The sequence below is a fragment of the Periplaneta americana genome, chromosome 3, assembly GCF_040183065.1.
Source record: "Periplaneta americana isolate PAMFEO1 chromosome 3, P.americana_PAMFEO1_priV1, whole genome shotgun sequence".
NCBI classification, from domain to species: Eukaryota; Metazoa; Arthropoda; class Insecta; order Blattodea; family Blattidae; genus Periplaneta; species Periplaneta americana.
Genome location: NC_091119.1, coordinates 59,074,765 through 59,098,623, shown reverse-complemented (window position 1 = coordinate 59,098,623; position 23,859 = coordinate 59,074,765). Strand labels below are relative to the sequence as shown.

The window sequence follows — 23,859 nt, the reverse complement described above, 5'->3', positions numbered from 1 at the left end:
GGTTGCAAGGATTCTCGCAGCCGCTGAAGAGGTGCGCCAATTGCCCGGATGCTAGAACATATGTGACAGTCCATGGTATGTCGCTGTACATATATGTATTTGTTAGTGAACTGTCCAAAGACAGGTTTGAACCTCACAAGTGATACCAAGAAGCCTTCGGGTCCCTTCTCTGTACAAGTGAGAGGGAGAAAAAAAAAAGACACCACTTATGAGGCAACTAGGTCAGGAGATAATGGGAAAGGATAATCAGTTCCTTTCCCCCTTCATTGCATACATCACCGACTAGCTACATATTACAGTAGTCAGACTTCAGATGCATACAAACAATACCGGTAATTATTGTTCTTCCTCTGACACATCGTCAAGTGAGATGTACTGCCTGATAATAGATGTACATATCAGCCAGAATATCAATCAGAGGAGTATATATATATATATATATATATATATATATATATATATATATATATAATTGATTATTTAACGATGCTGTATCAACTACTAGATTATTTAGCGTCGATGGAATTAATGATAGCGAGATGGTATTTGGCGAGATGTGGTCAAGGATTCGCCATATGGTACCTGACATTTGCCTTACTGTTAGCCTTGTTGCCTTAGAAAAGCCCAAGCAGCAATCGAACCAATGCCTGAATGCAATTCCGGACTGGCAGGCATGCACTTCAGCCAACTGAGCTAAGCCAGTGGTTGGTTGAGTAGGCCTATAATAATATCTGCTAAATATATTTTATATGTATACAAATTCTAAGTTTATAAGTCAAATTGATCAAATTTATTGTCCTACAAGTTGACAGTTTTAATGCATTTTGAAACCAGAGGAAGAGATTTAGAATTTCTGATGTAGAAATGCCTTTCGTAGAACACGAAAGCTTACATTGTTTATGGAATATTCAAATATTATGTTACCTTTAAGAACATGGAATAAAAATGGGGCACCAACATTTTGGTGTCTGGAATATAAACTGTGACACTTGAAGTCATCTACATTTTAAGAAAATAATGAACTTTCTCTTCAAATTTTTATCTTTCTGAGGGAGATCTCAACAATATACATTTCATAAGTAGTATCTTAGCTTAAGAATGAATACTCCAGGCACTGAGATATTTAACAGATTTTCATAAAATTATAAATTATTATATTCGGGGACATTCCAAGCACAAGTTTTGCTTGGGGACAAAAAACAAAATTCGGGTACTGTCCCCAGGAAATGAAGGCATCAATGGGAGATATGCCACTGATAAGACTTCAAGAACTCGTGAAAGGGCTCAAGTCTGTAACTAAAGAAGATTGGACTGGATATTGTAAACATGTGACTGACATTGAAAACTACTACTGGGAGAAAGACGCAATAATGAGGACATTACAGACGAGTTCATAATTGTAGGCAACACGGACACCAGTGATGGGGGGGTGATGATAATGATAGTCACAGCGACACTGAAGTTGCGGAATCTTTATGTCTGACTTCGTTTTTCTGCAGTCAGGTAAGTGGACTGAAGTTTTCAGGTCAGAGTGTAGCATATTATTCCCCTGTCCTGCCTATCCACTCCTCATGTCAACCCGTAGCATAAAGAGAGTAAAATGACATCAAAAACTTTTTCCTTGCGTTTTTAACTATGTCCTGATTGTATCTATGCAGTGTAAAATATTACCATGGCACTAAAAGCAAAGCCTGCATGGTATAGTTCAGGTATGCCAAAACCCTGCACATTGTGCAGTTGTCTCTGTGCGATGTGCAGTTCCTATTCCCCTACCTGGAGGGAGTGAATCGGCTTGGAGGGAAGCACGACAGGGCTATGCAGTACCTACAGTATCAGATCAGCTTTTGTTTTAATAACACAGTTCAGTACAGGTGCTGATTGAGCTGTGACTGTGAATGCATTATGAAAAATGAAGTGAGGAGTCCACAGATATAACGGAGAAGAGAAATCACGAATCATATAACATTACTGTTATATTTTCCTCAGCCAGCAATAATTATTTTAAAATGAAAGGCTTTCATCATCCCATGTGGATCTAATAGTGTTGTGAGAATTTAGACCAGATTAGTAAAGTTTTCAAAATATGATATTTGTCAACGCTTAATTCTTAATCAGTACTGAGGTTGTAAGGGAGAGAAGAAAGCAGCTATTTGCAAGGCGGAAAAATTTTCTGGGAAAATACATATATAATGGCGAATTTTCCATCTCACATCACTGTATTATGTTAATATACTTACGTTAATAAATCTTTAAACTGACATAAAGAAAATGTTCTCGTTTCACAGCTTGTGAACTACGCTTTTAATTCCTTTAAGTAACGTTCCCAACTTCCTGATATTTGCTCTCAACATTTTCCAAATAAACTATATGTAAATATAAAGTCAAGCTTAATTTATCCAATTTATTAATATTAATCTGAATTTATATTTACATACAGCAAGGAAATGATTTCAATGTAAAAACCTCACATGTACTACTGCATGTAATTGGGAGTATAATATTTTCTTCAACATTTGTGTACCAATGGTCCCAATAATGCTTAATGAATAATGAAAGAGTATTACTTTGAAATAATTAGTACAGTACCTACTACCGGTACGTAAAATGAAATACTGTGTTCGTTTTATATTGTTGCAATATTTATATTTACTTCAAATACTGTATACAAATCATGTTAATAAATGATGCTTTACAAACCATAATTGAGTAGGCCTAATGTTTCTTGTGTTATAGTTGTCAAATATAGACGCTGAAAATAATACTTGTTTTTTTTTTCTTCCTTTCGCTAAGTGTGTTTATAATGTCCGAATGTCAATTTAATCTAACACTAGAAGCACAGAATAGATTCTTGTATTTAGTTATTTATTTTATTGGGTTATTTTACGACGCTGTATCAACATCTCAGGTTATTTAGCGTCTGTAGGTTCTTGTACACCCCTCCGGCTAAGAACTGGTAAGAGGACGCAACCTGCACAGACCGGCGATCCCGCACACATACACTGCACATTCAGTGTCTCATTTGTGGCATGCCTGGTATATTTTTTTTAACAAAAGATTATTATTTTTTTGGTTCTACAGAATATATCTGTTATGGTAACAATTAATATTAGAGGAGAAAAATTCGCTCCGGCGCCGGGGATCGAACCTGGGTCCTTGGTTCTACGTTCTCCTCTAATATTAAATGCCTGGTATAGTCAAAAAACAAGGTACAATAAAAATGTAAGGTAAAAGTTTTTGACGTCACTGTACTTACTTGTACTAGAAATGTCACATTATTTCAGCATCACACTATATAATTGCCCGACCTCTTCTTCATAACTGGAATAGATGTTATCTGGAACAGAATCCTGTTAGTCATAGATCAGCTGTCCTGAACTCGCTTGTTCGCTTGAAGACTGCTAAGCTAGTATCAGTTATCTTCTCACAGTGGAGGGGAAAATAAGCAGTGGTGGGAATGGCTTCCTTACGACTTGCAGTTTCTGTTCTATTTATAATAATTCTCATACCTGTGGCTCCTGCAAACAAGCGGCAGAAGAGGATTGTAGGTGGAAGACCAGCGGCTCCACCACCTGAAGACGATCCTGTTGTATTTGTGTACCTGAATGATCACGATGCTAAGGTGTATGGATCAAGGGATCGGCCTGATGGATATTATAAATTTCATGGCATCAGATATGCAGAACCTCCTGTTGGCAGGTTCAGGTTCCAGGTGAGGTTGTCTCAATAGTACCTATTTCTGAGTACATATTATATTTCACGAGGAAATTTAATATGGCATGCGATTTTATTAACGCAACTTTTCGAAACAGGGTATAGAAGGAAACTCAGATTTCATTAAATTATGGCACGTGAATTTTTATCATTTAAAATCGGATATATACAACTGAATTTGTGAAAACGATCAGTAATTGAAGTTATAAAAAAGTTCTCAAAGAATATTTCAATATTTATGACAAAATAAAATAATTATAACAAGTTAATAAATGACACATTGTTGATGTTGAAATTTCTTAATTAAACTTGTTCAGTATTGTAGCCTTCAATATTAAAATATATATATATATATATATATATATATATATATATATATAGTTATATTTCCCACGTCGCAAAGTTTATTTCACCATCTTTTGAACTATCCACCCTTCTACTTCTGCAGAATCTTCAATGTTACGGAATACAAAAAATGTACCACCCTTTCCCACTTTCTTTCGGGGAAAGCTCCTCGTTGGTCCTAGCTTCATTGCATATAACCGCATTGTTGAATTTATATTTAATCTACAACTTAACGAAAAATTAGGTAAAGAAGCATAACTTAATAGGTATCAGTAACAAAATTAATCCCAATCGTAACTAATTACTAACTTCTTTCTTATATATTCGTGTGATCTGAGTCACCTTACAAACAACACTAGGCCTACATTTAAAAGGGCATAAAATAGAAACGAAATAGTAATTTATAGTGTAAGAGAGTAAAATTACATTTTATGTGCGAGTGAAAGTTTAGTGCCTGAGGTGAAACTGAGAGATGATAATTTCCACGAGTAAGTTATATCAAATCTGTTTCCTCTCGTGTGCAATATATTAATTTATCCATTTTAATAGCAGTGCTTTAGTTGGACCAGTACGTTGTACCGTCTAAAATAAAAACTCGCTGTTACCGTACCAGAAAAAAATATATAGACTCGAAAATATACTGTATTAATTATGTTTAAATAATCTTTAATATACTTTGAAATGGAGGATGTTAGCTATTTGAAAAAAAAAAGATTTGATATCAGACATAAAAGTAGCAGATGACATCTATCGAACCTGACGATGTCATATCCAGGCCTTGTACACTGGTTTCTGACAAATAAATATTATTATTATTATTATTATCCTTTGCTTAAACGTTCTGAAGTCGAAAACTATGGTCTGGCACTTGAGGAGTAGTTGTGATTTGTTAATTTCAAGCTTGCGTACCGTCGTGATATTTCTACAATTAACACTTAACTTTATGGCATGGCGCTTCAAGAAATCTACTACCGTAAAGCGGGGTGACTTTGAACGCCGAGGTGACTTTGAACAGTAATTTAGCGCCTTTCTAAATTTAATGCTGTACCCAATTGCGATAAAACTGTTTAAGTTGTCAATAAACTAGTTCAGTTCTTTCGCAATAGGGTACAGCATTTAATTTAGAAAGATGCTAAATTACTGTTCAAAGTCACCTCGGCGTTCAAAGTCACCCCGCTTTACGGTACTACATTGATTCGCTAATTTCAAAACTTGCGAGATGCCTTCGTATAACACTAATTTTATGATATGGCGCCTCAAGAATTTTGCTGCACTGATTCGCTAATTTTAAAACATGCTCATCCTGCACATTGTGCGCACTTCCGTTATCATTATTAAAACTTGCTCAGGTGTAGAACTGTAGATAATGCTAGCAGTTTCATAGAGGAGGGAAGTATTGTTATTTTTCGTGCGTTCATGAATCTTGAGTCCAGTTACATTGTAGATTCTATTTCAAATTAAACTGAAGAATGTGAATGTGCATTACTGTAATGAACGATATCTGCACTAAGAAAAGGAATATTTTTCCAGTAAAAGAGTTCCTAGGCTTTTGTTTCTAAAAAGTGTCGGGCCACCAATGTCAGCGTGTAATTCCTTGACTTATATGTAATTATGGCTGCGATCTCGAAGACGGTCTGCAGAGAAGACTGCATGACGAAGAAGTAACCTTGGAAAAGAAATGCAGTATGAGTCCATATATAGAGTCTAGTCCACAGTCTAATATATTAGACTGTGGTCTAGTCTAACCAAGGAGGCTTCAACAGTACCCCCTAAAATTTGTTTCCAACTACAGCACTGATTAATTGTACCTAAATTTCGTTACTGGGAGACCTATCTAAATATCATTTTAAATTGTAGGCCTTTTCTTTATAATGTGCTTGTGAAGTTATAAATGAATGAATGTATGTATGGATTTTAGAGAGAAGAATCCAAAAAGGTAGCTGCCCTTGAAAAAGGGGTACCGAGTGGTAACAGCGCCTAAATTAATTGTAGATCAACAGTATTCTATTTTAAATTTAAATTTTATTTTTATTTTATTTTATTTTAATTTATTTTTGGGGGACAGCTATCCTCAACATGAATAATTTATTTTTTATATATAGAACTGTACAGATGGTTATTTACAATTAACAAGGAATGTCTTAAAACATTAATGGCTATATCTTGAAGTTCCAAAAGATCAATATGGAAACGATGAAAGAAATGGATACAAAATCTTGAGATAGTGCCCCTTGCACCAAAGAGCAAGCCAATTACTTCCCAGCGACAAACAGGTATGTGGTATTTCTCTTTCAGATAAGGAAAGCAGGGTTCATAATGTATTTTCTTTTCCAGATCAACTTCTTGTGGTTGTAATTCAGCACCCTCAAATCTTATAGTAGGATCGATTATGAAGCCAATCTTTTGATTGTTATCAATTGCTATGATGTCGGCACGTTTGGTGGAGCCAGTGCATGAAATACAATGTACTTCTTCATAAACGTCAAACTTTTCAGACTTCTTGAGACATTCAGCAATTCGGCTTCTAACCCAATGATGTTGATTGTTCCGCAACAGTTCCCCTTTTCTGCAGAAACCAAGAACATGAGGAAGGGTTTCGTACTCATTGCAATGGCGACACCAGGATTCTTGGCTCCTGCCAGGGACACTACGTACTGCGATGATATTGCAATCCATTTTTATAGCATTAGTCCATTGAGAGGTGGAAAGACCTTTCTTAGTTGATATCCAGGAATTTGATTTTGACCATTCTGAAAAATGCTAAACACCTTCACCACGGTGGTTAAGTTTTTTCCATTCTTCAGACTGTTGATTTCGTAGTTTCTTCCGTAGATTTCGCACATTAGGCTGTTCCTCAGAAGGGAAACCAAGGTGTTGTATACTGGCTCTTATTTCTTGTGCGACATTTTTTGTAGTCGCAAGAAGAGGATCATCAATGGAATCTAACAGGTTGCATACATTAATATGTTGCAAGATTGCTTCCCACGAAGCTTTCATAATGCTAATGTGTTGGTTGTCATGGAGAGAGTGATTTAAAAAATTTGAATTCACTGCTATGAATAAAGCCATTGTTTAGGTTGCTAAGGACGGTGAAGGAAAGGCCAGTTAAGATATCAGTTATGAATAAATAATTTTAGCTCTAAGATTATACACTAACCCCTTGGTAACTCCAAGGAAATTAAATATTCTGTTGCCAACCCTATTAATAAAATACCTGTGTAGTGAAGTACAGTACTGTACAATTAGTTTTCTATAATAATTTTCTAACACAAAAATGTAGCACCCTTCTACAGTCCTTCTCACTACTGAACGCAATGAGTTGAGCTGATTTAAACACAAATTGTTGCTGGAAAATTATCTTTCTTAGAAACTTGAGTGTCAACAGTACTTTGAAATTATCAGAACATCTGTGCACTATTTTTTGTTTAAAAATATAATTGATCGGTTTTGATAACTTTATATCGGAGTCATCCCGTTTTACAGTAGTAGGTCTACATCATATTATAAATAGAGAAATTAGCAGCATTAATTCCACGGAAAATTATATTTAGATTTAACATAGAAGGTTTCGATGTAATGGATAGCCTACATGAAAAGAACTATAAGCAGTAGATTCAATGACTAATAAAATAAATAGGTATACGCTAAGTTGAGAAGCACATTTGAGGAGAATGGCTGAAGATAAGATATCGTTATAAGCATTAAAATGTAAGCTAAATTGAAGAACAGGTTGGAAGACCTATATCAGAAAATTAAACAGGCTACATGCCTAAATTGTAAAGAATAGTGAAGGTGATGATAATGATGATGGTGGTGGTGGTGGTAGTTAGAGATATTAGATTTATGTACGAAGAACTCTGTTAAGTATTTGGCATTAGATGCTAACCAAGTGATGAATCCGGGAAGTGGCTTGAGGGAGAAAGATATTTAACCCAGAGCTCAAAATTTCCTTTCTATTTTCTGAAATTTCAAATGCATCTGAAGTATTTAAGTTTAATTTTGTTTTATTCTTTGGCAAGTTTAACGACAAAACTTCATTTTTTAATTTAAAATTATAAAATGGTTGGACTATTCCCTTATTCCATAAAGTATCAATCAGACACATATTATGCATATAATAAAAATAATGGTAGTGGCAGTGGTATTAGGGTTGCTAAGTTGCACCACAGTCTAGTATATACAGTCACGAAGCTTGAGTTGTGATGGTACTAGGAACAATAGACTGTGGCGGTACTATTTCGCATTGTCTGTAATGAGGCGATATTAGCGATCCTAGTGTTTAGCAATTATGGATGTATTTACTATGTATTGAGTTTTGTGACTGTATATACTAGACTGTGGTTGAACTATCGCCAAAACCGGAGATTTACGATGTCTATAAAATGTATTATTATTATTATTATTATTATTATTATTATTATTATTATTATTATTATTATTAATTATTAGCCTACCGGTATATTTAATTTTGTATTGCAAGTTAAAGGATCGGTTAAAAATTCAACAATGTCGAATTTTATTTGACGGATAAATTAATATTTGAAATCGTGAAGAAAAAAAAACGTTTTCAACAAGTTCCTTAATTTTAATGCCAGATTTGCAGACTTCAGGTATTTATTTCTCCATCAAATAAAGTCCAATCATGTTGAAATGTTTTGACAGCACAGAAAAATATGCTTTCTTAAATGCATATTAGTTAATTTTTTCAGCGTCTCGCATAAAAAAATTGTAAAAAAGATTAGTAATAATTAAATCTTCACTGTATTAAGAATGGACGTAGGCCTACCTTGAAATTTGTATTTCTTCGAGCTCCTTGCAGATTCCCAAAGTTTCTTGTTTTCCAAGGCTATTTTGTGGAATTCCTGACAGATTACACTCAAGTTAATTTTAACACAAATTTCCGCTTTCACTAGTTCTGTTGACATTCTGTTCCTGTCATCTGTTCACAAACCATTCATGACACTAAACACCCTCTCCACATGCGCGTTACTGGAACTGCTAACACATCTCGCATTATTATTAACATATTAGGGGCCGTAGCTTTTTCGAAAAAAGATACCCAAAGTTTGCAACACTGATTTTTATCTTTGTCTTGCATGTGTTTTCACAGTCTAGTTGCAGTCACGAAGCTCGATACATAGGGAATATGCATCCATAGATAGTTGCTAACCACTAGGGTCGCTACTATCGCCTCATCACAGACAATGCAAAATAGTACTGGCACAGTCTATTGTTCCTAGTACTCTCATCACCTCAAGCTTCGTGACTGTATATACTAGACTGTGGTGTTATTATCATTGCCTTTAAAATTGACCATTCATTATAGAGTTCATTTCCGTCGAACTCGAAAGTAATTTGCAATTTCTTTGCTGCGTGAACTAACTCATTAAATGAGAACAGTGATAGGCTAGATAGGCTAAGAACAGATATAATTGAAAATATGTTATTGTCATTAAAATCGTGTACCAACAATACTGAAACAATCTGTCACACACAGTGGTGAACTCTTTTATTACAGTTTGTTTTTCGGTCTCTGTGATATTTTCAAGCGATATAGGATTACTCATATGTAATTCTTACCCCATATATATATATATATATATATATATATATATATATATATATATATATATGATCGCTTGTTTATTTATTTATTTGCTTACTTATTTATTTATATATTTAATTGTTTATTTATTTGTTTGTTTTGTGGAGATGAGTAAGGATTTTATGGCATGTGCTCTGACGCGGCTGTAGATTATTTTCTTGGTTTATTTATTCACTTCAAAACCGAAAAATGAGTTCTTTTTACGACTTTCTATTTGAGTCTTTACTCCCAACATGATTTTGTGCACCTCGGTTGAAAGCGTATTTTCACATTCTAATATTTTAATCGCCTTCCAGAAAATTGGAAGTGTACAATTAACAAAATACAGAAAACATTCTGCCACTGACAATGAATGTTCATTTACTCCGTCTTCTTGGGAACATAGAAATTTCCAAATTAAGGATGCATTTCTTCTTCATCTTTTGCCAAATAATACATTTTCAAAGTGTGCCACATTTTAACAAGGCATTCAACAGCTAATAATTAGCATCTCCCGAGACCTCAATCGCCGGTCCAATTCGTCCCAAAGGTGCTCAATGTAATTGAGATCAGGACTCTGTGCAGGCCAATCCAATCGGTGAACATTATTGTCTGCATACCACTGCATAGTAGCTGCCGAAACATGGGGCCAACTTCCATTGTCCAACTGAGTACCATGTTGCAAGAGGAATGGCGACGCATTCCAGTGAATATTCTACACAAACTAGTGGAGAGCATGCCTGACAGGGTGGCTGCTGCTATAGCAACAAGAGGTGGAACCACGAGGTTCTAAAGGGGCAAAAACTGTGACTAATAAACTTTTTGGTAGATAGTGTATTCGCAATTACCATGGACATATACCGTATATGTTTAACATAGGTACACATGAGAGAACTGGTTGTTAAACTCCTTGAATATCACCACTGGTTTACGTCATCTTTCATTGTTGGTGTACCAGTAGTGTGAGAGACTAGTGTCTGATTGGCGAAAAGAGAAGCACGCTGAAACTTCACCACTAGTACCACAGACGCTCACTTTCAAAGTTATATGCTTGCGTAATTGTAAGCCTGTCACAGATGCTTACTTTTAAAGTTATTTGATGAACAGTGAATTTTCACTACAAGATTGCTAATTATTAACATTTCAAATGCAATTTCCCCGGACAAGGCTTCTTGTCGGCTGGAGATAAATTCATAAAACCGAGCACTGTGGGTGGCACCCGGAGATCTGATAGCCGTAAGTGGTATTAGTAATAATAATACTTACTCATGGCTTTTAAGAAACAGAGGTTCATTGCCGCCCTTACATAAGCCACCATTTGGTCCCTATCCTGAGCAAGATTAATTCAGTCTACAATCGTATCCCACCTTCCTCAAATCCATTTTAATATTATCCTCCCATCTACATCTCGGCCTCCCCAAAGGTCTTTTTCCCTTTGGTCTCCCAATTAACACTCTATATGCATTTCTGGATTCGCCCATACATGATTAGTGATAATAATAATAATAATAATAATAATAATAATAATAATGATAATCAAATTGAAGTGAAAAGCACTAGGTATGGCACCTACCAAACTTTGCATATATTTGTATGCAATTTACAGTTACTAACTCGTTATATTTTAATTCAACTGTTATTTTGTGTCAATAGAGTTACAGTACTTTCTATTTTTGTCTCATATTTACAAAATACAGTAAATAAATAAAGCTTGAATTGAAGACAGGGTTTGTGTATTCTCATCTTTCTTTTTCCCAATTAACACTCTATATGCATTTCTGGATTCGCCCATGTGATTAGTAATAATAATAATAATAATAATAATAATGATAATAATAATGAAATTGAAGTGAAAAGCATTAGGTACCTACCAAACACTGCATACATTTGTATGCAATTTACAGTTACTAACTGGTTTATTTTAATTCAACTGTTATTTTGTGTCAATAGAGCTATAATACTTTTTATTTTTGTCTCATATTTACAAAATACAGTAAATAAATAAAGCTTGAACAGAAGACGGGGTTTGTGTATTCTCACCATTCTTTTTGACCGATTTACGTACAGTACAATAGCTATTTTGTTCCTACAGTTAAAATTCAAGATTAACAGATACGAACAGACGTTCATTGGAAATATGACAGAAAATATCACGAGTGCTTTAGAAATACAAATTAAACATGCTGATCAGAAGAAAATATTATTCGCCACAGTAGAGTATGCCTATACTTTGAAAGCAACCACAACGGCACTTTAAAGATACTCATATTGTGTCTCCAATAATATACACGTAAAATGTTGTTTTTCAATAAATTGCAGAAATTAATAGATTTAAGAGTGAGATTTTTACTACCGGTACTGAGAAATAAAGTCTCCACTTCTCTCTGTTCTTATCTCCGAAACATCCGGGCCAGGCCTAGTTCTATAGTATTTCAGTTGCGTATTATCATCAGGATGTTGTAGTCTTGTCCTGTCTGCTTTATCAGTATCTACAGCAACCACTGTATAATAAGCTCAAAAAGACAGACAATCCAATTAAGAAGATTTTAAGCAAGGGCTTAACATTTATAATTGTTTGATTACAATGTTGCAATTCAACCATAACAGACAAGGCAATTTTTTTCGTAATTATAAGGGTTGCTCCAAAAATAAAGCTGTCTGTTTCTTTCTCAAGTACTACTGGAAGTAAGGAAATGAAATAGACACACGCACGTATATATCATAGCTGTGACCTTTATTGACTTATTGTTATTTTTTTATAAAGTCACCATTAGGCCTATGCTATACCTATACTGTCTTCGCTACTGAATAATTAATTATGTGTTACTTTTGACATGTCCCATATTATATATCAGTATGTGATCAGTTGGACGCAATAAATGAATATGAATAATTTCTGTGTCTCTATTAGTGACGTAACTTAAGAGAATACAAATTTTAATATGAAAAGCCATACGGTATTAAATCGTTTTACTTACAAATGGCTTTTAAGGAACCCGCAGGTCCATTACCGCCCTCACATAAGCCAGCCATCAGTCCCTATCCTGTGCAAGATTAATACAGTCTCTATCATTATATCCCACTTCTCTCAAATGAATTTTAATATCCTCCCATATACGTCTCGGCCTCCCCAAAGGTCTTTTTCCCTCCGGTCTCCCAACTAACACTCCATATGCATTTCTGGATTCGCCCATACTAGTTACATGCCCTGCCCATCTCAAATGTCTGGATTTAATGTACCTAATAAATTATGTCAGGTGAAGAATACAATGCATGCAGTTGTAACTTTCTCCATTCTCCTGTAACTTCATCCCTCTTAGCCCCAAATATTTTCCTAAGAACCTTATTCTCAAACACCCTTATTCTCTGTTCCTCTCTCAAAGTGAGAGTCTAAGTTTCACAACCATACAGAACAACCGGTAATATAAATGTTTTATAAATTCTAACTTTCAGATTTTTTGACAGCAGACTAGATGACAAAAGCTTCTCAACCGAATAATAACAGGCATTTCCCATATTTATTCTGTGTTTAATTTCCTCCTGAGTGTCATTTACAGTATATTTGTTACTGTTGCTCCAAGATATTTTAATTTTTCCACCTCTTCGAAAGATAAATCTCCAATTTTTATGTTTCCATTTCGTACAAGGTATTAAATCGTTTACAATACATAATATTAATTAACAGCTTACACAAAGAGGTGCTATTTTCTTTTTTATTTTTCCTCTCCTTTAACAGTAAATATTAATAGAAGATACCTGTATGCCAGAGCTACTGTCTAAAGTTCCTCTTTCTCTACCACACAGAATATTTTAATAATGACATCCAGCCCCATATTGTACGTAACTCACTTAGTCGCGCGAAATGTTGTGCTTCAGAGTGTACGTTTATTACATGGATTATATTATTAAATTGTGATTTCAGCGACCAAGAAAATTGCGACTGATGGGCGATGTAAATGCTACTTCTGCAGGACCACCTTGTCCACAGCCAGGTCGAGAGAAGAACAGCGTAATAGGCAGTGAAGATTGTCTTTTCCTAAATGTCTTCACTCCTGCAGTAGGTCTAAAAGTATTTTATATTTTATAGAATAAAATTAACTGAATACATGATATTTTAACTCACAGAAAGAGATCATATTCAGGTTAGACCAGGGGATCATAAGAAGAGCACGGTTGTGCCAACCACAAGACAAAGAGACTATCAGAGTGCGATTTTGAGAAGGGAATTCTCCCCACTGCAAAAGACATTCGCCATCTACTCATATATTGCTCGTTTCAGCCAGAAATTTTATTTTCCTTCCCACTACATTTCCCAAGAAACGAATTTGTGAATATGTATGCTCCCAAACACATCTTTACTACATCTTATGGAATAACTTGTATTTTATGACTACAATTGTGCAGTCTTCGCATATGTTATGCATTTCTGCAGTATAGGGAGGTCGGTATTATGTATTGATGACAGAGGAGTCTGCATTTTGAGTAAGATTTTAAAATTCAAATTAATTGTATTGTATTGTATTTATTTATTCTCTGTACAATCAATTACAGATTTTAGGTTCGTCATTAGATACAACAAAAAAAAAAAGGAAAAAAAAACAAACACACACACAGACAAAAAAAAAAGATTTCTTGTATGAATTTAATTTTAACACTCTTAAGTTTTTCAAAGAATAGTAAAACTACCAAAAGACACAATAAATAACAAGATATATAATACACTTTCAGTTTACAAGACATTAAATAAATATATTAAGACAGATTAATAAGTATATATTTTTATATGACTCATTCCACGTCAACTCGAACACTTCTGAATCAAATTTTGCCTTAAAGTCTCAGATTTTGTTCAATTTTTTTTATATAAAAACTTCCTACTTTTGTAGATAATGGAGACATATGGATGCTTTCATTCGATCCTGCCTTCATTCTTACGGAGACTGTAAGCATCGTAAGTGTTCAAAATGTGTATTGCGTGCTTCATTTTATTTAATCGCATATAGACTAACTAGAACACAGACATTATGTAATATCAAACTGAGAATGTGTACATAAAAATGTAGCCAAAATTGGTAAAAAATATTTATGTTCGGCCATGCCGAAATGTAGTAATTATACACCTGGTAGCAGTCCTTTAATGGACCTCATTAAAGTACACCTATTCATTAAAGTACAGGTGTTCCACCAATCAGAAAATACCATTGTAGCAATATGAAAGCGCAAGTATCGATTTCACCAATTGCACAATAAATAACCTACATTTGAAATAAAGTCAGTTCTGTTACTATAATAATTAGCGTTAATTGTAAATAATATTCAAATAAATTGAATTTGTCATCTCGTTTTTCAATGTCTAATTCAATTTCAAGGTTATATCAAGATTAATGTTTATTTTACTCTCTAGATTATTTCAAGGTCGTCGACATTTGTTTCTCGGAAAAAATCAATACTTTCGTGTCTGCGCACATCTCACAATTTACGAGGTAGGCTATTGCACATGAGGTTAGTTCCGCTCCTCACTCAGATAACAATAACATGAATACTTATGAATAATTTCAAGTTAGAAACATGATCGAGCATAAAAAGTCGTATGAAACTTGCCTATAATGGTAATTAAGATGCTCGTATGAAAATTATGAAACTCGCGCTCGTTTCATAAACATACTCGCGTCTTAATTACTACCATTATAGGCTCGTTGCATAATGTACTATTGTGGATAGGTATATAATGAAGCAATTATATGTAATATCAAATACTAGTATCTAATTTCTTTATTAGAAAATAAAAAAGATATCTCTCTTTTATTTTTTAACTACAGCTAGTCAAACTGAGAAATTTGTAGCCCACATTTACACTAATTTCAAAATAATCTGTTCACATTAATTAATAAACAGTTCAATTCTACTACAAACACAAAATTCCACATAATTTTAGAACATCGGAATGAATGCAAAAGTACTGAAACACAAATGTCTCTCAGTTAAGTCTTTACGTTACATTGAAAGGGGATGCACAATATTAATGTACAATATACTTTTCCAAATTAATGTTCTGTTGTCATGCACAGTCTTTCCCACCTCCATTGCATACATCGCTGATTAGCTACATATTACATTAATCAGATTTCAGATGTATACAAACAATTTGTTCTTCCTCTGACAAATATCGTAAAGTGAGATGTACTGCCTGATAATAGATGTAAATATCTGACAGAACCTCAATCAGAGGTCACCAGTACACTATTGTACCAGAAATGATTAATAATAAAGTAAGTACCAGTATACAAAAAGAGACGTCTATTACAAATGTAGTATTACCACAGTCTAGTATATAGTCACGAAGCTTGAGTTGTTGAGGGTACTAGGAACAATAGACTGTGCCAGTACTATTTTGCATTGTCTGTAATGAGGCGATATTAGCGATCCTAGTGGTTAGCAACTATCTATGGATGCATATGTACTACGTATTGAGCTTCGTGACTGTATATACTAGACTGTGGTATTACTGTATATTGTATTACAAATATGAATTTTAAAACTGAATTAATTTCAGTATAAGATTACCGGTAATTAAACTTATTTTTGCTCCATTTTGAATCTTTCGTACACTACTTTTAACATTGAATATAAATAATTGATTAACTGGCGAACTTACTTGTGTTAATTATGTAAGCATGTGTGGCTTACAGCTGTTTCGGTGCTACTTGACATCATCATCAGAGCTTTCTGGGCCTTGACTCAACTCTTCATCATACGAACGCACCCACACAACAGGCAGAGATGTCGAAATGACGCCAAGACCCAGAAGGCTCTGATGATTGTGTCAAGAGCACCAAAACAGCTGTAAGCCGCACATGCTTACATAATTAACACGAGTAAGTTCGCCAATTAATCAATTATTTATTTTTTCTTTTCTTCTTTTCACTTAAAATAGACTATTCTTTCTAACTCAATATTAATTTACTAGTTTTTTTTGAGAGGAAGTAGGCTACCTACCGGTAACACATTCCTTTTTCACTGTGTTTTTTAAATTATGCTAAAGCACATTCATAACACCTTTAATGAAGGTTACAGAAAACCTAATATAAAACCTATGTACGATTTGTTGAGTACCAGTAGGAGAGGAAGCCCTCCAAGCATGGCTGGTCTAGGCCACAATGTTTTAAGATTCCTTAATGAAGATTAGTTGCCTCGCTTCCTGTCACGTGTCTTTGTGGGATAAGGTACAGAGAAAACGGAAGGAGCTGTCCACAGCTATGTGCTAGCGACCATAAACAAATACATTAACTAGAGTCCGTCCAATTCATCAACTTATCCACATCATATTTTAATAAATACTTCAAATTACAGTATCTCTCCACATAGACAGATTATGTCTTCACTATCAATTCCTATAACAAAAAAGACTAATTAATGCAATTAATAATAAAGACACTTCAGATGACTTCAACTTAGATAATATCATGGATGTCCGAGCAGACTTCGTAGGAGTTCATAGGATCAGGGAGGCGTAAGGTCTAGAATCGAGGCATATGTAGTTATACGATCCACACTTAAACATAAACCTATTTTAAAGAGTTACATTAATGTTAATCATAAAGTAGATTATTGTTTACAGGACTACATAAGACTACAATATCACTAATGACAAAAACATATTTCATGAATATTCTCAGCCAATAAATATACCTCAGAGTATATGAATTGAAGATAAAATTAACATAGAGGCTAACTTGCATTTCTTTGGATTCAAGGGGATAAAGCTGAGGAATTTCCCCTTCTGAATTTCCCTCCCCCCCGAATTTCTGCATTCCTGTTTTCATTCCCAATCGGGGAAAGAAAATTCTCCCTGAAATTATGATTCTTTTATTGTTGTTTTAATTATAGGTATACGTATTTTAATTAATTTGTGAACTACCACCTACTGGCCTTGGGTAAGCTCGAATGAGTTATCAGGGACTTTGAATACCACAACATTTTAACACTGTCCTTGGTGCTGTGAACCTTAATTAAAAGAAGAGTTCAATATCAACAACAGAAGCAGTAATAATAATAATAATAATAATAATAATAATAATAATAATAATAATAATAATAATAATAATAATAATAATAATAATAATGTTACAGTACTGTTAAATATGACAAACAGATGAAGTACTGTAATTAACTAGAGACAGAATTTCCATGCAAATGCATGTTTTTATATAAGCTTCCTACAGTTCCCAAACTTTGTAAATATCCGTTTCATGGCTTAGTGATTCGAAATATGTATACTTTTTCCGTGCATATTTGCATGTTTTGGTCTTTTTAGTGGTAAATTCATTCATAATGCATGTTTTTTAGATTTTAAGTTTAATAATGCATATTTTGAGGTTTATGTTGCATATTACGTCCATTTTTATAGTTTCATTGCATATTTTATATTAAATCGCATTTTATAAATGTTGCCTCATAGAGTTTGGTATAGGACCAGTGTCCACCCAGCATCGTGATGCACTTGGGGAGCTACGTTAGGTAGCGAAATCCAGTTGCGAAAACCAGCTATAACAGCTGGGGGTTCATCATGCTAACCACACGATACCTCCAGTCTGGTTGGATGATCGTCCACCTCTGCTTTGGCATGTGGGCGTGAGGCCAGCAGCTGGCTGGTCGATCTGGGCCCTTCATGGGCTGTAGCGCCACGGATTATTATTAGATAGGAGAAGGTCTGTAGTAGGCTACATGTACAGTGTTTTGTGAATTAGCTACGGTACTGTATTTTTGTTCTGTGGTGATCTGTGAAGTGTTTTAATGTCCCTGATGAAATGTTCGAGAAGAGATCTTGTGGCACAGTGGATCAAGGGAAAAGAATATCTTAGAAATTTGGAAAGACTGTTAGTAGTACATTGCGTCATTCGAAAATAAAATATAAGTTTCAACTTTGATAATGCATATTTTCAGTGTTTTTTTCCTTCATTGTGCATATTTGGCCATTTAATAGTGCATGGATGCATGCATATTTTACGATTTGATAGTGCATGAAAATCTTGTCTCTAGTAATTACTGTTCCTCAGAATTATAATAGCCAACATCAAAATTCTTCGTGGAAAGATAATAATTATGTTTCATATTTTGATAGGCACATTACCTATATATTTTCAGAACTGGGCATTAAAACAAATAAGAGAAAAAACAAACATTGATCTGCAAAGCAATTAATAAAGAAGAAATTCCATAACAAAATTTAAAACGTTACCAGTTTCTGTGAGATCAATAAATATAAAAGAATAGATGACTGGTCGCTTTTTAGTGTTAAATTATATAGGAGCTTGGAATTTTCTTATATATGTTTATAATACCTCAATGTAAAATTATTTTAAGACCTGTGATATAGTAATTCTGTGAGTCGACAATGTATATGATTAGATCTTCTTGTTTGATATGTATGGTAGTCTGAATTCAATTTGAATTTTGTTTTATTTTTATGGATGACTTTTGCGATAAACTGTCTTCCTGGAGCACTCATTCCCTGTCTAAAAATATGTAAGGGGTCATATTTTAATAAAATATTTCGCAGCTGTTTCGAAACACTCTGTATTCTTTGATCTTTGTTGCATAATTGGAATAAATGGTTTTAATTTCAGCTTCCAGATGGAAATGAAGGTCTTCCTGTTGTGATGTGGATCCATGGAGGATGGTTTCGACGGGGTTCTGCCTCCCAGTATGGAGTGCGTCATTTGATGAAGAAGAACTTGATTGTTGTAACCATTCAGTACAGGCTTGGTTCCTTAGGTGAGAGTTATAAACGTAAATGTGATGTATAAAAGCAATCTGCATTTTGCTTGAATCGGGGTTCTTTTAGGGTGCCGGTTATATGCTCTGAATCCATAACATGGTAACTTCTGGTCTATGGTGTCTTGCTTTGGACTAGAAATACGAATTGCACACTGATTGAAGTCGCCACAGGGGAAGGAATTTTCTCATGATATTTCGGCCAGTGTATGGGACCAGTGTCTACCCAGTATCATGATAAATTTAGAGGACTACAGCGAAATCTCGTTTTGTAATCTAGCTCCGTAAAGGCTGGGGTGATCTTCGTGCTTGTCACATGTTACTTTACACTGATTGGATGATCGTTCATCTCTGCTGAGATATGTGGACGTGAGACTGGCAGTTGGCTAGTCGGCCTTGACCCTCCATAGGCTGTCGCGCCACAGACAATGATTAGTATTAATAATAATAATAATAATAATAATAATAATAATAATAATAATAATAAATTATTATTATTATTATTATTATTATTATTATTATTATTATTATTATTATTATTATTATTATTATTATTATTTTGAACAAACTTTCAGTGATTTGAATTGTATGTACATAATACTGATATAGAAGGGCTTTCCATAAAATCAATGGAGTACTGTAAACTAAAACATATTTTTGTATCGTTTCTTCATCACTAGAAAGAAATAAGATGGGTGAGATGTCATGCAATTGCCACTCTGTCTGTAGACTCATGCAGTGGCGATTCCTCCATGAAGGATATGAGGATGATTCTACAGTTTAATTTTGTGCCTCTGAGGATAAAAAACATTTTAATTACAGATTTTGATTTTCAATGCATCCCAATGTAATAATTTCCTTTAAGCTTCCACTTTCTGTCGTGAGTTGTCGCCACTGCACAGCTCAGAAATAATTTCCGAGGAACCATCCAAATATCTCACAGCAAACGGTTTTTTCTAGCAGTGAAGTTAGTGGACAGGGGAGAATGCGGGGGGAAGGATATGGCTTGAATTTAACCGCATTTGAGGATATGACCGTGTATCCTAATACTACGACCCTTCTTTCTGGGTGACGGAGACCCTCTCAGAGTTTACAATAAGAATTTTCAAGTACCCTTGTAGTCTTCATTAAATGCAGTTCATTGGTCATTTTAAAAGAATAGAATAAACAAAATAATAAATAATTTAAAATGATATAATATAAAAAAATAAAATGAGTAAAAAAAAATTACATAAAGCTAAATAAAATAAGCTATAATAAATACAAGAATTAACAGGACTTTCAGATGACAGGACAGCCGAAAGAATATCTGAAGTTGTATTTGATCATTTAGAAGAATTTAACTATAGCAAGAAATTAATTTTGCAAACATACGATGGAGCATCAGTAAATATCGGGCAGTACAATGGCTTAGGTGCCATCTTCCCAACTAAAAGGGGAGGAGAATCGAACTTCACTATAAATAAATTGCCAGTTCCAGAATGGTGAGTCAAAGACTAACATAAGCCTACTTGTATTTATTTTGTATGCTATTATTATTATTATTATTATTATTATTATTATTATTATTATTATTATTATTATTATTATTATTATTAGTTTCTGTCTTGGTCATCAGTCGTCAATCTCATCTCCTACATACAAAAAATATCACGAATCGCCACTAGACTCATGGCTTAAAGTCTGCAGGCTATGCCATTCAGATTCAGTGTGGTTGTAAAGTTCTAAAATAAATGGAGACAAGTGGATTCTAACTTTACACCTTGGTGCTTTCTTTAAAATACCAGCAATAATTTTATGTATCGAGCATTATGATATTGCTTATAATTCTATTTATCTCAGCAGAAAAAGATTTTTCTACATTAATACAGTCAAAAATCATTCTCTGTGGTCGGGTGGGTATTGTATGTGTGTATGTATTTATTAGCCGTCAGAATACAAGGATTCATGGCATGGTCAGATAACAATTACATGTTAATACAATAGTATAATAGTAATGTAAACAAATACAATAGTAATGACAACAATTATAATTACAACATAATAATAATCACTTTCTAACATTGTATCTATACTGTATATCTGTAGCCGAAATTTTTCTGGTAATTTTCGATTTTCCAAAAATAATTGGTCCTAACATATACAATTAACCACCCTGAAACCGAAAATCGCTTTTTTTAAATTTTTGTCTGTATGTCTGTCTGTCTGTCTGTCTGTCTGCCTGCCTGTATGTTTGTTACCTTTTCACGCGATAATGGCTGAACGGATTTCTATGAAAATTGGAATATAAATTAAGTTCGTTGTAACTTAGATTTCAGGCTATATGGCATTCAAAATACATCATTTAAAAGGGGGGTTATAAGGGGGCCTTAATTAAATAAATCGAAATATCTCGCTTATTATTGATTTTTGTGAAAAATGTTACATAACAAAAGTTTCTTTAAAAATCATTCCGATAAGTTTTATTCCTTGAAAAATTTTGATAGGACTGATATTTAATGAGATAAATGAGTTTTAAAATTAAAATAACTGCCATCTAAGGCCGTGTAATGAATTAAAAAACAAATGACTTCGTCTATAAGGGGCCTTGGACAGCAACAATCGAAAGCTATGAAAGATAGCCTACAGATAATGTTTCTGTGTTTTTATGAAGTAATATCAGAAACTAAATTAACCGATTTATATAATAAATTATTAATTCACCATTGGAAAGTGTAGTTTCTCTAGATGGACATAATGCTATAATGTTATTACAGTAACTTCTGAGTGAATCGAGGACAGGTAAGATTAAAATAGCTTCTTATGCACAGAAAACTTGATAGGCTATTCTGTACATTCGTTTCCTGTATTTCCTAAAATAATTTTTATGACCAAATGAGTGGTCTCTGGATCAAAATCATCGCATTTTAATTATGCAAATACAATTTAAATTAAGTAACATAATAAACGATTTATCCTTATATCAAACACGAATGTTCCCTGGATCAAATGTCCTATTTTAATTATATAATTACTTTGTATTTATTTCTAACGGGTGCAGCGGAGAGCACGGGTACGGGTAGTATTTTATTATAATGACAATCTTGGCAGTTTGTCTTATGACCAGCGTGCTTCTACCAGGTACATGAAGAGGAAGGTAAGGAGCAGTAAACAGGGAAAACAACAGCAATCAATAACAGTATACAAAATAGAGATTGTTACATTTCCTGTTCAAGATTTAAATTTAGGTACTTGTTTATGCTCAGTGGCATGTGCTTCAACAGTATATTTTTTACCGATTTCTTGAAAATTTTTTGGGTACACTTCCTGATATGTAAGGGGAGCTTGTTGTATAATTTACAACCATTATGAGATATACTGTTAAGACTTCTGGTAAGCCTGTGGTATTTTAAATGCATATTACTGGAAGTTCTAATGTTGTAGTCACGGTATTCAGAGTTTGGTATAAACTGTTTTGCATTCTGATGGATGTAACAGACTGTTTCTAGTACGTAGATACAGGGGACCGGTAGTTACTTACTATACTATAGTTACTTACTATACTATAGTTACTTACTATATTTAAATGATGTATCCGAGGTTCGCAGATTTAAACTTGGCTGAGTGAGATGAAAATCCTCAGTATGGCTTTGTTAAGAGAAGAAACAAAGCTCGAGGTTTCATGTTGTAGTTTTACAGAATATAAAATATTCTTACATTGGATGGGAGTGTTCCAATCAAACATTTCACCCAACCTCAACATTCAACTCAGTCATGACCTGTAAATTGATCTGTTCTATCGAATGACCAACCAACTGACCAACCAGTTGACAACAGACAAACCAACCAATGATAACATATGATAAAATCGAGAAAAGAAACAAGGACATTTTGTTTCCTAGAATATCTACTGTATGTAAAATTACAGTAAATCAGGCTATGAATGTGAAACGTATTGTATATACTTAAAAGTGTATTTATTGTTTCTGCAGGTTTCTTGAGCGCTGGTGTGAAAGAACTATCAGGGAATGCTGGGATGTTCGACATGGCATTATGTCTTGAATGGATCAAAAACTACATCAGCTTCTTTGGAGGAAATCCTAATAAAATCACTGTCTTCGGGCAGGGCTCAGGGGCCAGCAGTGCACTGCTACTTTCTCTTTCTGAAATCACTCAAGGTATAATTCAAACATTGGTTCCTCATTTAACTATCATGTGCAAGATTTATTTAAAGATTTTGATTTGTATATATATATATATATATATATATATGAGATGCTCAGCGCACAAATGGCCCAACCTACAAGATTTGCATACCGGTACTGAATTTAATGCTTTAAAGAGCTCCTCATATTGATCCTTTCAAAGTGTAAATCGGCCTAATCATCATTCCCAGTTTTTCTATGAGATTTCAGCACAAGTTTCGTATATGTGTATCACATTTCGCGCACTGTTACAAAGAGATA

The 23,859-nt window shown here is 34.0% G+C and overlaps 1 protein-coding gene across 1 annotated transcript in view; it reads left to right on the top strand.

Moving 5' to 3' along the window:
* Nucleotides 1-3,381: 3,381 nt before the first annotated feature.
* Nucleotides 3,382-23,859, top strand: part of LOC138696052 (carboxylic ester hydrolase) — a 57,126-nt gene continuing 36,648 nt past the window's right edge. Inside the window, exons 1-4 of the mRNA XM_069820557.1 lie at nt 3,382-3,709; nt 13,563-13,697; nt 19,267-19,414; nt 23,386-23,571. Of these exons, the coding sequence (XP_069676658.1) occupies nt 3,455-3,709; nt 13,563-13,697; nt 19,267-19,414; nt 23,386-23,571 (724 nt within the window). The 5' untranslated portion in view covers nt 3,382-3,454. The remainder of the gene's footprint in view (nt 3,710-13,562; nt 13,698-19,266; nt 19,415-23,385; nt 23,572-23,859) is intronic.